The sequence below is a fragment of the Chlorocebus sabaeus genome, chromosome 21 (genome assembly GCF_047675955.1).
Source record: "Chlorocebus sabaeus isolate Y175 chromosome 21, mChlSab1.0.hap1, whole genome shotgun sequence".
NCBI lineage: Eukaryota > Metazoa > Chordata > Mammalia > Primates > Cercopithecidae > Chlorocebus > Chlorocebus sabaeus.
In genome coordinates this window covers 5,088,503-5,104,141 of record NC_132924.1, presented here as the reverse complement: position 1 = coordinate 5,104,141, position 15,639 = coordinate 5,088,503, and the positions used below count along the sequence as shown (strand labels likewise).

At 44.8% G+C, this 15,639-nt stretch overlaps 1 protein-coding gene and 1 non-coding gene across 2 annotated transcripts in view; one reads left to right on the top strand and one right to left on the bottom strand.

Annotated features, from left to right (window-relative positions):
- Window positions 1–2,742: 2,742 nt before the first annotated feature.
- LOC119626003 (U6 spliceosomal RNA) lies at window positions 2,743–2,849 on the top strand. The gene has a single exon (XR_005242214.2). It is a non-coding gene; the product is annotated as a U6 spliceosomal RNA (small nuclear RNA).
- A 4,071-nt stretch (window positions 2,850–6,920) lies between these two features.
- The window catches only part of SEPTIN14 (septin 14), a 71,539-nt gene continuing 62,820 nt past the window's right edge, over window positions 6,921–15,639 (bottom strand). Inside the window, exon 10 of the mRNA XM_007981272.3 lies at window positions 6,921–9,491. Within this exon, the coding sequence (XP_007979463.3) occupies window positions 9,312–9,491 (180 nt within the window). The 3' untranslated portion in view covers window positions 6,921–9,311. The remainder of the gene's footprint in view (window positions 9,492–15,639) is intronic.

The window sequence follows — 15,639 nt, the reverse complement described above, 5'->3', positions numbered from 1 at the left end:
ACATGCCAGGAACCACAATGACAACAAGTCAGAAGGGTGTTGAGTCAGGGCCAACCAAGAGCTAGCAGGGAGTCTGACCCTGGGGACCCTGCCCTTTCCAGAAGGTGGAGGTGCAGAGAAGCTCGAAAGGATCACGGCTTCTCACCCTAGCCCTCAACTCCCTTACATCAGCAGCTCTCAGCATAAGCAACTGGACAGCTCACACCAATAAATTAAACCTTCTTATTTCTTGTCAGGCACAGTGGCTCACGCCTGGAATCCCAGCACTTTGGGAGGCCGAAGTGAGAAGATCACTTGAGGCCAGAAGTTCAAGACCAACGTAGGCAACATAGTGAGACCCTGCCTCTACAGAAAATTAAGTGGAAGCTGTGGCATGTGCCTGTGATCCCAGTTACTCGGGAGGCTGAAGCGGGAGGATCTCTTGAGCTCAGGAGGTTGAGGCTGCAGTGGACTACCACACAACTGCACTCCAGCCTCGAGGACAAAGCAAGACCTTGTCTCATAACAAAACAAAAGAAGCAAGCCAGCAGGTCTAATCCAGACTTAAGAGGAGGGTATCAGCCAGGCACAGTGATACATGCCTGTGATCCCAGCACTTTGGGAGGCCAAGGTTGGCAGATCATGTGAGATCAGGAGTTCAAGACCAGCCTGGCCAACATGGTAAAACCCTATCTCTACTAAAAATACAAAAATTAGCTGGGTGTGGTGGCATGCACCTGTAATTCCAGCTACTTGGGAGGCTGAGGCACGAGAATCACTTGAACTTGGGAGGTGGAGGTGGCAGAGAGCCAAGATCACGCCACTGCACTCCAGCCTGGGCGACAGAGCAAGACTCCACCTCAAAAAAAAAGAAAAGAAAAGGCCCTTCAAACTGAGCCATCTGCACGATGCCTGAATTTACGTCTGCACAGAAACATGGTTAGAAAAGCTATCCTAGTTATGCTGCAATGAAAAATGTCTACCTGTAACATTCACTATTTCTTGCAGACACCTATACCCTGTGGAAAGGGTGAAAAGCTCAGAAGATTCTATTGTCTATTTTATTTTATTTATTTATTTTTGAGGCAGGGTCTCGCTCTGTCATCCTGGTTGGAGTGCAGCGGCACAATCATAGCTCACTGCAGCCTCAAACTCTTGGGCTCAAGTAGTTCTGCCTCAGCCTCCCAAGTAGCTAGGACTACACATTTGCACCACCACACCTGGCTATTTGGGTTTGTTTGTTGTTGTTGTTGTTGTTTTTGGTAGAGATAGGGATCTCACTATGTTAGCCAGTCTGGTCTCAAACTCTTAGACTAGAGTGATCCTCCCACCTTGGCCTCCCAAACAGATGATGGGATTATAGCCTGAGCCACCATGCCTGGCCATCTACTCTAAATGCTAGTTAACTGCTTTGATGGACTGGGTACAGTGGTTCATTCCTGTAATCCTAGCACTTTGGGAGGCCGAGTCGAGTGGATCATGAGGTCAGGAGTTTGAGACCAGCCTGGTTAACACAGTGACACCCCATCTCTACTAAAAATACAAAAAATTAGCTGGGTGTAGTGGGCGCCTGTAATCCCAGCTACTTGGGAGGCTGAGGCAGGAGAATCGCTCGAACCTGGAAGGTTGCAGTAAGCCAAGATCACACCGCTGCACTCCAACCCAGGTGACAGTGAGAGACTCCGTCTCAAAAGAAAAAAAAAACAAAAAACCAAAAAACTGCTTTGATGAAAACTAAAGAGTAAACTGTAAATAAAAATTGGCCTAATTTTTTTTTGTTTGTTTTTTGTTTTTGTTTTTGAGATCAAGTCTCACTCTGTTGCCCAGGCTGGAGTGCAGTGGCACGATCTCGGCTCACTGCAGCCTCTGCCTTTCAGATTTAAGTGATTCTCATGCCTTAGCCTCCCAAGTAGCTGGGATTACAAATGCCTGCCACCCCACCAGGCTAATTTTTGTATTTTTAGTAGAGAGAGGCTTTCACCGTGTTGGCCAGGCTGGTCTCGAGCTCCCAACCTCAAACAGTCCACCCGCCTCGGCCTCCTAAAGTGCTGGGATTATAGGTGTGAGCCACCATGCCCAGTCAAGATTAGGCCTAATTTTTAAAGTTACCTGAAGCATAGAAAATGTTTCTCCGTTTATTAATCTACTTTTTATTTTTATTTTTTTTGAGACAGGGTCTCACTCTGTCACCCAAGCTGGAGTGCAGTGGCATGATCATGGGTCACTAAAGCCTCGCCCTCTTGGGCTCAAGCAAGATCTTCCTGCCTCAGCCTTCCAAGGGCTGGGACTACATGCGAGCACCACCACACCCAGCTGATTTTTTAGTTCTTGTAGAGACAGGGGCCTCACTATGTTGCCCAGACTGGTTTTGAACTCTTGGGCTTGAGAGATCCTTCCACCTTGGCTTCCCCAAATGCTGGGATTACAGGCATGCGCCACCACACCTGGCCTCACATATTTTGATGTCTAAAACACCAAAGATATTTTTAAGGAGCTGAACAACCAGTAATTTTTAAAGAAAAAAGTAATGGGAGTATCTAGTACAACCAAAACCAGGCATCAAAGTCAGCAGTTAAACATTCCAGGATGGGCACAGTGGTTCATGCCTGTAATCTCAACACTTTGGGAGGCCCAGGCGGGAGGATTGCTTGAGCCCTGGAAAGCAGAGGTTGCAGTGAGCCACGATCATGCCACTGTATTCCAGCCTGGAAGACACAGTGAAGCCCTGTCTCAAAAATAAATTAACTAATAAATCCAGAACCAGTGCTCACTTCAGCAGCACATGAATTAAAATTGGCATGACGTGGAGAAGATGAGCATGGTACCTCGGAAAGGATGACACACAAATTCATAAAGCATTTCATATTTTTAAAAAACATTTCAGAACTAAGAAAATAAGTGAATCAAAAGAAAAGGGAAGACCCTGGTGTTTACTTTGATATTAGAAAAAATCAGTTGGGCGTGGTGGCTCATGCCTGTAATCCCAGCAATTTGGGAGGCTGAGGTGGGTGGATCACTTTAGGTCAGGAGTTCGAGACCAGCCTGGCCAACATGGTGAAACTCTGTATCTACTAAGAGTACAAAAATTAGGCTGGGTGCGGCAGCTCATGCCTGTAATCCCAGCACTTTGAGAGGCCGAGGGGGGCAGATCATCTGAGGTGAGGAGTCCAAGACCAGCCTGGCCAACATGGCACCACCGCACTCCAGCGTGGGCAACAGAGTGAGACTCTGCCTCAATAATAATAATAATAATAAAACCAATTGCAGATAGACCATAGACCTAAATGTGAAAAGGTAAAAACAATAAATCTTTTAGAATTGCTCTGTTCATGTATGGCTATTGAGCACTTGAGATGTGCTATTAAGTGTAAAATTTGCACTGAATTTTAAGCACTTAGTAGGAAAAAAACCTAAAAATAATCTCAATTTTAACATTAAAATTTTGAAATAATAATTTGGTTATACTGAGTTAAACATTACTAAAATTAGTTTTATCTGATTATTTTTGTTCTCTTAATGTGGATACTAGACAATTTTAAATTGTATATGTGGCTTCCTGTTTTTATTGGACAGCACTAATCTAGAAGGTAAGAGAGACATATACCTTCAGGACATCAAATTAGGAAAAGATCTGTTAAATTGTATTTCAAAAGCATGAATCAGGGCAGGCGCGGTAGCTCACACCTGTAATCCCAGCACTTTGAGAGACCGAGGTGGGCAGATCACCTGAGGTCGGGAGTTCGAGATCAGCCTGATGAACATAGTGAAACCCCCTCTCTACTAAAAATACAAAATTAGCAGGGTGTGGAGGCTCATGCCTGTAATCCCAGCTACTCAGAAGGCTGAGGCAGGAGAATCGCTCGAACCCAGGAGACAGAGGTTGCAGTGAGCTGAGATCATGCCATTGCACTCCAGCCTGGGCAACAAGAGTGAAAGTCCATCTCAAAAAAAAAAAAAATGCATGAATCATAAAGGAAAAGACTAATAGATTAATATTTGACCACACTGAAATTTTGCTGTCAAAAAGACATAATTGAAAGACTAAAAAGCCACAGAGAGGAAAATATATTTGTAGCGCCTACAAGTCTCAAAGGACTTATATCAATAATATATAAACTCCAGCCAATCGATAAAGAAAAGACAACCCAGTAGAAACATAGGAAAACATTTGGAACAGATGCTTCACAAAAGAGAATTGTTAAATGACCAGTAAACATGAAAAAGTGTTCAGCCTCATTAATAAATCAGAAAACGCACATTAAAACCATAATGAGATACCACTACAAACCCACCAGAATTACTACAATTAAAAGAGTCGACAAGATTGTAGAGCAACAAGAATATATATTTATTCTTGTTTTTAGATGTCTCTCTCTCTAAATATAAATGTGCAGACAGAGACATCTAAAAACAATGGGCATGACAGCATTATTTGTAATAGCCCAGGTTGAAACAACCCAATGTCCATTTGCAGTTGAAGGACTAAATAAACTGTAGTGTATCACAGAAGGGCACAGTACATAGTAATGAAAAAAAAGAAACCACAGCTATATATAGCAGTGTAAATGAATCTCATAAGCATAATGTTGAGCAAAAGAAGCCAAACACAAAAGCATGCAAACTGCATAATTCCATTTATATAAGGTAAAAACAAAAACAAACCCAGCTAAGGTGATCTACAGTGTTAGAAGTTAGGATGGGGATTCCCTTGAGGAGGAAAGAGAAGACAATGTTGTCCAGGTACGGTGGCTCACGCCTGTAATCCCAGCACTTTGGGAGGCCAAGATGGGTGGATCACGAGGTCAGGAGATTGAGACCAGCCTGAAACCCGTCTCTACTAAAAATACAAAAAATTAGCCGGGCGTGGTGGCAGGTGCCTGTAGTTCCAGCTACTCGGGAGGCTGACACAGGAGAATGGCTTGAACCAAGGAGGCGGAGCTTGCAGTGAGCCAAGGTCATGCCACTGCACTCCAGCCTGGGTGACAAGTAAGACGCCGTCTCAAAGAAAAAAAGAAGACAATGTTTGGGAAGGAGTATGGGGTATTCTGGGGTGCTGTTAATGTTCTATTTCTTGACTTGTGTGTTACAAATGTGTATTTTGGGCTGGGTGTGGTGGCTCACACCTGTAACCCCAGCATTTTGGGAGGCCAAGGCAGGTGGATCACCTGAGGTTAGGAGTTCAAAACCAGCCTGGCCAACATGGTGAAACCCCATCTCTACTAAAAATACAAAAAATTAGCTGGGCATGGTGGCGGTGCCTGTAATCCTAGCTACTCGAGCAGCTGAGGCAGAAAAATCACTTGAACCCAGGGGGCAGAGGTTGCAGTGAGCTGAGATCATAGGACTGCACCCTAGCCTGGGCAACAAAAGCAAAACTCTGTCTCAAAAAAAAAAAAAGTGTATTTTATGATGAATTTGTATGATCCATGTATTTTTGAGGACAGCACCTTTTTGTGATACACAATAAAAAGGTTTTTATTTTGTATTATTTCAAAATATTTTTAAAATTTAATATCTAAATATGCTATTTTAGATATTCAAAATTTCTGATGATGGCTTCACTTTTCCATCGTAACATCTTTGCGATTAAATCAATTAATGTGATTAAATCAATCAATATTTGTAGTTGAGTCGGTTCTGTGATTGAGTCTTTTTGTGCCCCAATAGTCTTTAAGAGTGCCAATAAGTATATATACATGTAATTTTTAAAAATAATTGTATAATTTCAACTTTTATTTTAGATTCAGAGAGTCCATGTGCAGGTTTGTTACATGAGTATATCGTGAGATGCTGAGGTTTGGGGTATGAACGATCCCATCATCCAGATAGTGAGCATAGTACCCAATAGGTGGCTTTTCTGCCCTTGCCTTCCCACTCTCTTCCCTCTACCCCCTCTAGTAGCACCCTGTGTCTGCTGTCCCCATCTTTATGTCCATATGTACCCAAAGTATGTCCATATGTCCCACTTGTAAGTAAGAACATGCAGCATTTGGTTTTCTGTTTCTATGTTAATTTTCTTAGGATGATGGCCTCTAGCTGTGTCCATGTTGCTACAGAAGACATGATCTCATTCCTTTTTATGGCTGTGTAGTATTTTGCAGTGTAAATGTACCACATTTTCTTTATCCAGTCCACCACTGATGGGTATCTAAGTTGACTCCATGTCTTTACTGGTGTGAATAGTGCTGCGATAAACATACAAGTGAATGTGCCTTTTTTGGTAGAATGATTTATTTTCTTTTGGGTATATACCAAGTAATGAGATTGCTGGGTAAATGGTAGTCCTGGGCAGATTGCTTGAGGCCAGGAGTTTGTGACCAGCCTGGGCAACATAGCAAAACACCGTCTCTACTAAAAATACAAAGAAATTAGCTGTGCATGGTGGCACATGCCTATAGCCCCAGCTACTTGGGAGGCTGAGATAGGAGAATCACTTGAACCCAAGAGACAGAGGTTTCGGTGAGCTGAGATCACACCACTGCACTCCAGCCTGGGTGACAAAGCAGGACTCTGCCTCAAAAAACAACAACAAAAAAAGACAATGTGAGAATCTTGAAAGCTCAGAGAGAAGAACAACTCTCACAGACAAGGGATCCAGATAACATTAGCAGCTGATTTCTCAGCAGAAAACTTGGAAGGCCAGTAGGCAGTAGATTATATATTTAAAATAATGAAGAAACCTGTCAATTGAGAAATCTGTAGCTGGAAAACTTGTCCTCAAAAATGAGAGAGAAATTAAGACATTTCCAACTTTTTTTAAAAAGCTGAAAAAATCCATTTATCTCTAAATTTGCGATATAAGAAGTGTTAAAAGTCCTTCAGGTTGAAATAAATAAACTCTAGGCATTAATGCTATAAGTAAATAAGCAAGCTATATGAATATATAAAGCTCTCTGGTAAAGGTAAATACATAAACAAACATAAAAACAGTATTATTGTAATTTTGGTTTGTAACTCCACTTTTTATTTTCTATAAGATTTAAAAGAAAAATGCATAAAATGTAATTATAAATCTGTTAGGTGGTGTACAATGAATAAAGATATAATTTGTTACATCAATAACCTAAAAAGAGTAGAGCTATATAGCAGTAGAATTTTGGTATGTGATTGAAGTTAAGTTGAAATAAATTCAAATTAGAATGTTATAACTCTAGGATGTTATATGTAATTTTCATAGTAACCAAAAATGAAATATGCATAGAATATACACAAAAGGAAACGAGAATAGAAGCAAAACTTGTCACTACAAAAAAAATCAACTAAAGATAAAAGAAGTAAATAATTGAGAAAATGACTGGCAAAAATCAGTAACTCTGACTTATTAAAATTTTCCATGCTACATAAATCTGGAAATTCTATTTCACATAAAACTGGAGCTGAAAGAGACAAATATTTACTTACAAAGTTAAAAGTTATATGGAAAACAAACACTTTTTTAGAAAAAATTATGAAAACAGTAAAAATATGCCTTATACTATCATATAATATCATATTTTATAGCTCTTGGAAAATAGAAAATAAAATGTCTGTTAGCATGAATCCTTCTGTGCCCTCAAAAACCCTATGGATTATACCATTATTACCTAAAAAGTCTATTCTCAAATGCAGCAGAGTGATAATTTTTATAAGGTAGATATTATTTTTAAATATGAATAATATTGTTGATTTCAGTTTTAATAACATTGGGTTAAGATGAAAGAATGAGAAGATAAAGGTCCCTCAGCAATGTAACTCACAAGCATGTTCAGAAGCAGTAAGAAGTTACATTAATTATCTTTTGAAAGTCAATAATCTACATCTTTAATGTATGCATATAGTATAGCTAATGTACTATTGCTGGATCCATTTATTCAACAAATAATCGCCGCTATGTGTCAGATATTGTTCTAGGCCTAGGAAAGAATACATAAGTGAACAAAGCAAAGATTCTGGTTCTTGTAGAGTTTCCATTAAAAGACCATTTAGTAAAAGTTTTCTTCCCCCAAATTATAAAATCTGTAAGATGATTTAACAACATGTATAAAAGTCATTGTGGGCTGGGCATAGTGGCTCATACCAGGTGTGGTGACTCATAGCACTCTGTCATTCAGGCTGGAGTGCAGTGGCACAATCTCTGCTCACTGCAACCTCTGCCTCCCGGGTACAAGCGATTCTCTTGCCTCAGCTTTCCGAGTAGCAGGGACTACAGATGCACAACAGCACACCTGGCTAACTTTAGTAGAGATGGGGTTTTGCCATGTTGGCTGGGCTGGTCTTAAACTCCTGACCTCAAGTGATCTGCCCACCTCCACCTCCCAAAGTGCTGGGATTACAGGTGTGAGCCACCTCACCCGGCCTTATTTTCTACAACTTTGATAACTTTAGCATATACTCCAAATCTGTAAGACATAATATTATCATTCAGATGCAACTCATGGCTTCTCACTGTACTCTGACTTTCTCTAGCTTTTGAATTCTTCATTCTAATATCAGTTTTAAGTCTGACACAAAAGCATGGGAGTTCTCATCAAAATCCAACCGTTTATCATAAAAACTATCAAGAAATTATTAGTAGAATTTAAAAAGGAAAATAGGCCTATTAATTAGATTTGTATAACTTAATATTTTATGCCTGTGAGTCCCCAACAAAGCCTCCAGCTTCTATTTGGATATAAAATGTAAGTCACTACTGGATCCACAAGCAGGACTATGGTAAAGAAATTTCTCCACCTAACCAGCTCCTTTTACACGATGTTACATGTTTCTTTTGTTTTTTCATTTTGGCAAAAATTTATTGACTATCATCTTCGTGTTAGTCTGCGTCCTAAGTGCCGAGATACAGAATCTAAAAAGATGGACACAGGACCTGCCTTCTGGGAGTTCACACCTTTTTTTTTTTTTTTTTTTTTTTTTTTTTGAGGCGGAGTTTTGCTCTTGTCACCCAGGCTAGAGTCCAATGGTGAGTTCTTGGCTCACTGCAACCTCTACCTCCGGGATTCAAGTGATTCTCCTGCCTCGGCCTCCCAAGTAGCTGGGATTACAGGTACCAGTCACCACGCCCAGATAATTTTTGTATTTTTAATAGAGACAGGGTTTCATCATTTTGGTCAGGCTAGTCTTGAACTCCTGACCTCGGGTGGTCCACCCGCGTCAGCCTCCTAAAGTGCTGGGATTATAGGCATGAGCCACCACGCCCGGCTAGGAGTTCACACTTTAGTTGGGGAAAATATACAATAAGCAAGCCAATTTTTAAAATGAGAATTTCAATCAGAGTTAAATGCTACAAAGACAATCTCACAGAAAGTTGGGATGTAGAATGATAGGGCTCTCAAACAGAATAGTAAGAGAAACTATTATTTCTTACGATGTTTGTCTTTCTTTGTATCGGTACTCAGCTGAGTCTGCAGTGCTTCAGAGGCAGCTTTCAGTTTATAAAAATCTATGATTTCTCCTTCCAGTTGTTTTTCCTCTTCCTCGAGCTTCCTTATCTCCTCCTGTTGAATCATTTTAAGATGCTCGAACTTGTCCTGCAGCTGTGAAACCAATGTGCAGTTGTGACACCAAAGCACAGTGTGGCTGAACACCCAGAAGAACATGCTTTTTTCTGATCAAACAAACCCAAATCATCAGAGGAGAGCATGATCTTAATAACAATCTCAAAAACTCAGAAGTAAACACTTAGATACGGAATTTTTCTTTTCTTTCTTTTTTCCTTTTTTGAGATGGAGTCTCACTCTGTTGCCCAGGCTGGAGTACAGTGGCACAATCTTGGCTCACCGCAACCTCCATTTCCTGGTTCCAATGATTCTCCTGCCTCAGCCTCCCGAGAAGCTGGGACTACAGGCACGCACCACCATGCCCGGCTAATTTTTGTACTTTTAGTAGAGACGGGGTTTCACCATGTTGGCCAGGCTGGTCTTGAGCTCCTGACCTCAGGTGATCCTCCTGCTTTGGCCTCCCAAATACTTTCTTTCTTTCTTTCTTTTTTTTAATATAGAGACAAGGTCTCACTATGTTGCCCAGGCTGGTCTCAAACTCCTGAGCTCAAGTGATCCTCCCACCTCAGCTTCCCAAAGTGCTGGGAGTGACTGAATGCAGTGGCTTATGCTTGTAATCTCAGCACTTTGGGAGGCCAAGGCAGAAGGATCGCTTGAGCCCAGGAGTTCAAGACCAGACTGGGCAATATAACACAATAGTAAACTTCAACAGGAAAGAGCATCTGTAAAATTGAATATAGATCTTCTGAAATTATCCAGTCAGAGGACAAAGAATAAAATAATAAAAAAGAGAAAAGAAGACCGGGCGTGGTGGCTCACGCCTGTAATCCCAGCACTTTGGTAGGCCAAGGCAGGCAGATCACAAGGTCAGGAGTTCAAGACCAGCCTGGCCAACATAGTGAAACCCCATCTCTACTAAAAATACAAAAAGTAGCTGGGTGTGGTGGCACACACCTGTAGTCCCAGCTACTTGGGAGGCTGAGGCAGGAGAATCACTTGAACCCAGGAGGCAGAGGTTGCAGTGAGCCAAGACTATACCAATACACTCCAGCCTGGGCAGCAGAGAGAGACTCCATCTCAAAAAAGAGACAGAGAGAGAGAGAGAAAAAAGAAAGCCAATGAGACACCATTAGGCAAACCACTGTCAGGTTATGGGAGTTTGACAAAGAAAGTAGAGAAAGGAGAAGAAAGCTTATTTAAAGAAAGAATGGCTAAAAACTGCCTAAATCATGGGAAAGATTTAGACAACCAAATACATGAAGCCTAAAGATTCCTAAAGAGGTTCAAACCAAATAGATACTCACAAAGTCACAATATAATCAAATAGTCAAAAGTCAAAGATTTTTTAAAATGTTGAAGAGGCGAGAGAAAAGTGGCATGACATACACAAGAGAATCTTCATTAGACTATCAGCAGATTTCTCAGAAGAAACTTTGCAGGTCAAGAGAGAATCAAATAATACATTCAAAGTGCTGAAAGAAAAAAACTGCCAACAACTAATACTATGTCTGACAAAGCTATCCTTCCGAAAGAAAGAAGAAATAACATGTTTCCTCGACAAATAAAGCTGAGGGAATGCAGGACCACTAGGTCTACCTTAAAAAAATGCTTAAGGGAGTTTTTCAAGTAAAAATCAAAGAAGTTGTACGCAGTGGTTCATGCCTGTAATCCCATTTTGGGAGGCCGAGGTGGGTGGATCACCTGAGGTCAGGAGGTCAAGACCAGCCTGGCCAACATGGTAAAACCCCATCACTACTAAAAATACAAAAAATTAGCCAGGTGTGGTGGCGGCCGCTGAGATTGTGCCACTGCACTCCAGCCTGGGTGACAGGAGCCAAACTGCATCTCAAAAAAAGAAAAAAAAAAAACTTGAGGCCTGGCCTCCTACTCTCCTCCCACCCCCCTTCTCTGGGCCCAAGCCACCTTGGCTGAGGAGGGGGCTGAGGAGGTGTGAGCCCCTGCCAGGAACCCCCTGCCCAGACCATGCACTCAGCCCACAGGCCCCTGATGCTTGCATCCAGCGAGGCCTCCCGTGGCCTTGGCTCATTTGTGTAGAGGAACGTGGAACCTTGCTCTGTGGCTGTGTTCCCCTGGTACTGTGTCCCCTTCCTGACCCCTCCCTGCAGTCACATGAGGCCCAGCAACCTGCCAGTCACTCAGTGGCCTCCGACCAGACAAAAGAACCTGCCGAGTTGGCAGCTGTTGCTCATGAGCATCCACCAGGTGGGACAGGGAGTGCTGACCCTGGGCGGCCCCCTGGAACCACCTGCCCTGAAAGCCCAGGGCTTGGACCCCCATACACTTTGTGGATGGTGGAACCTGGTAAGGGCCCACCTCCCACCACAGACGAGGAGCCCTGGGCCCCTCAGGGGAGCCCCTGCTAGACAGTGAGACAGAGACTGACCATGATGATGCTTTCCTCTCTGTCATGTCTTCTGACACCCAGTTGCCTCTACTACCCAGAGGTGTCAGGCCCAGTCCCTCAGTGCCCTGCCCAAAGAACAGGACTCATCTGAGAAGGATGGATGCAGCCCCAACAAATGGGACAAGGACCACATCCAGTGGCCCATGAGTGGCAGTCATGATCTTCAGCAAGTGGCACCAGGCCCTGGTGGGGCCCACCAGTGTCACCCCAACCAGGACAACTGGACCATCAGCCAGATCCTGGGTGAGTGGTGGAACACCCTGGGGCCCAATGAGATGCAGAAGTACCATGACCTGACCTCCCAGGTGAAGGTGGCCCACTTGCAACAAGGACCGAACAAAGTCCAGCTCAGAGGCCAAGCCCACAAGCCAGGGGCTAGCAGGAGGGTACAAGGGCTTGCAGGAGCAGAGCATGTCAGAGATGGGCATTGCCACTGCCCCTGGGGTGTCCTCTGGCAGTTGTATCCCAGACATTCCTGAGCTGGGATACCAAGGAGCAGCTTCTATGGGGCAAAACGGCTGCACACAGGGAACCTGGCTCAGCTGGGCCCCAAGCCTTCTCCCACAGTGGGGTACGCAGCCTGGATGGCGGGGAAGTGACCATCAGGCACTACAGGAACTGATGCAAGTGGTGTCTGGTGCTGCATCGGACTCTGGCCCAAAGCCTTCTACCCAGTATGGAGCTCCAGGCCCCTTGGCAGCCCCTGGTGAGGGAGGTGCCTTGGTGGCCAGTGGGCAGCCCCACTGCTGCCCACCTGAGCTTCTCATTCCCAGCATGTGGCCAGTGAGGACACAGCAAGTGACGAGGAGCACATGGTCATCTGTGAGGAGGAAGGGGTGATGATGTCATTGCTGACGATGGCTTCAGCACCACTGACATTGATCTCAAGTACAAGGAGCAGGTGACTGACAGTGAGAGTGCATACAGCTCTGGGGAGGACCAAGAGAGCAACAAGGGCTTTGGTGGGAAGGTGTTTGCACCTGTCATCTGTTCCTCCTTTATCCCCTGCCACCCCTTGCTGGACCCTGAGCCCCCAGGATCCCCCGATCCACCTGCATCCTTGGCAAAGGCTATGGTCCCACCCTGTCCTCCTCCTCCATGTACTCGGATGCTTCCTCCTCAACTCGGCAGCCACCTCCTTCTCACTGGGCCCAGGAACGTTCAAGGCCCAGGAGTATGGTCAGGGCAGCAGAAAGGGCCCCTACGGCCCTCACCCCTTGGGTAGAGAAACTGTACAGGTAGAGAAACCAAGGACTGGCTCAGGGAGCCGGAGTCTGAGAAGGTGCGGTCCTCCTCACTGCGGGCGCTGGACCAGTGCGGGCCCTGGTCATGCAGCTCTTCCAGGACCACAGCTTCTTCCCGTCCCCCAGGCCACAGCCACCCTCCAGGCCTGCTATGCATACATCTTCCCCTCCAAGGTTTGTGTGCAGAACATCCTGCCCACGCGGTCCCAGCAGCTTCAGGCTACACCTGCCCCAGCACCAGCCTCTGGGACCCAGGCAGTGGCTCCTAGCGGCCCCGCACCCACCACCAGCATCCGTTTCACCTGCAGTTGAAGATCTGTGAGGTGCCCAGAAGATCATGCAGTGGCCACTCCCACGGAGAAGCCCCCAGGGCTGAGGCTTCCCCGCCTGGACCGCCCCCAACTGGCACCATAGCTGCCTCTACCCAGACTCCCAGCCCCACGGGGGTCCTGACCCCACCTCACCCGGCTTGGATTCTGGCTCCACCCAGGCCGCCCCACCACTGCTTCTGCCCCAGACAGCCTGAACAGCCTGGCTGAAAGGGGACTCCCCAGCTCTGCCCCCCACCCCTGGGTCCATCACACAGCTACCACAGGTAGGTGGGGGACCCCAGAGAAGATCCCAGGACTCATAGTACCCTCTGAGGACACAGACAGTATGTGGGGATAGCATAGGATGGTTATCTCCTCCCGGGTAAAGCCATTTCATCCTTTCCAGTTTAGGATGGAATGAAGCCTGCTCCTCTTTTATATATCCCCTACCCCTGCAGCTCCCTCCTGGTGCCAGAGGCAGCTGGGGGGCTGCAGGGGCAGTCTCCCTTCTCCGAGCCCCTGTACATAACCTAGAGTGTGTGACCTTCAGAGCTTTTCACTTAATGCAACATAGCTCCTGCCAGGGCTGCAAGCTAGAGTGTGGTGCAGGCCTTAGGCCACAGAAAGTACCTGTGGAATAGGGGTAGTTCATGCACCCCTTTTTTCCCCAGAGGGGCTGGACTCAGGTTAGTTTGGGGGTGGGGGCTCCTGCACTTTGCCACAGGCACCAGGAGGGTTTTCTCCCCACCCCTTCCTGCCCTTCCAACTTGGGTTGTACTTTCTAAGAAGGTGATTCCCCCTGCCCTTGCCCCCTTCCCCAGAACAGAACATGTTGATCATGTGCAGTATTTATTACTGTGCCGAGAAACCGCGATGACCAAGATTAAAGCTGTTTAACACCAAATAATAATAATAATAAAATAAAAACTTGACTTCACACTGGTTTGGCCTGATCTGTTGGGGCCTGGTGCAGCAACTCACCCCGAAACAATTACCACCCACAGTTTTTATATAATGGTGGCCACAATTCCAAAATTCCATACTTTTGTAATTGATACACAAAATATAAAGAAAAAATTAGAGGCCAGGACCAGAGGCTCATGCCTGTAATCCCAGCACTTTGGGAGGCCGGGGCGGTGGATCACCTGAGGTCAGAAGTTGAAGACTAGCGTGGCCAACATGGTGAAATCCCGTCTCTACTAAAAATACAAAAAGTAGCCGGGAATGATGTTGGGTGCCTGTAATCCCAGCTATTCAGGAGGCTGAGGCAGGAGAATACTTTGAACTAGGGAGGTGGACGTTGCAGGGAGCTGAGACTTCGCCACTGCACTCCAGCCTGGGCAATAGAACAAGACTCGATCTCAAAAAATAAAAAAAAATTAGCCGGGCGTGACAGCACATGCCTGTAATCTCAGCTCTTTGGGAGGCTGACGCAGGAGAATTGCTTGAACCAGGGAAGTGGAGGCTGCAGTGAGCCGAGATTGCACCATTGCACGCCAGTCTGGGCAACAAGAGCAAAACTCCATCTCAAAAAAAAAAAAAATCAAAGCCTACCACTACAAAAACACCAACAAATCACAAAGGAAGACAGAAAGAGAGAAACAAAGGAACCACAAAACAGTCAGAAAACAATTAATAAAATGATAATAGTAAGTCCTTACCTATAAAAATTACTTTAAAAGTAAACAGATTAAACCCACTAATCACAAGACACAAAGTAGCAGAATGAATAAAAAAACAATTCTCAATAATATGTGGCTTACAAGAGACTCACTTTTGCCTTAAAGACACACTTAGACTAAAAGTGAACGAATAGAAAAAGATGGCTGGGCGTGGTGGCTCCTGCCTGTAATCCCAGCACTTTGGGAGGCCAAGGCAAACGGATCACTTGAGGTCAGGAGTTCAAGACCAGTCTGGCCAACACAGTGAAACCTCATCTCTACTAAAAATACAAAAAAAAAAAAAATATAGCCATGCATGGTGGTGGGCACATTTAATCCCAGCTACTCAGGAGGCTGAGGCAGGAGAATCTCTTGAGTCAGGAGTTCAAGACCAGTCTGGCCAACACAGTGAAACCTCATCTCTACTAAAAATACAAAAAAAAAAAAATTAGCCATGCATGGTGGTGGGCACGTTTAATCCTAGCTATTCAGGAGGCTGAGGCAGGAGAATCTCTTGAATCCAGGAGGTGGAGGTTGCAATGA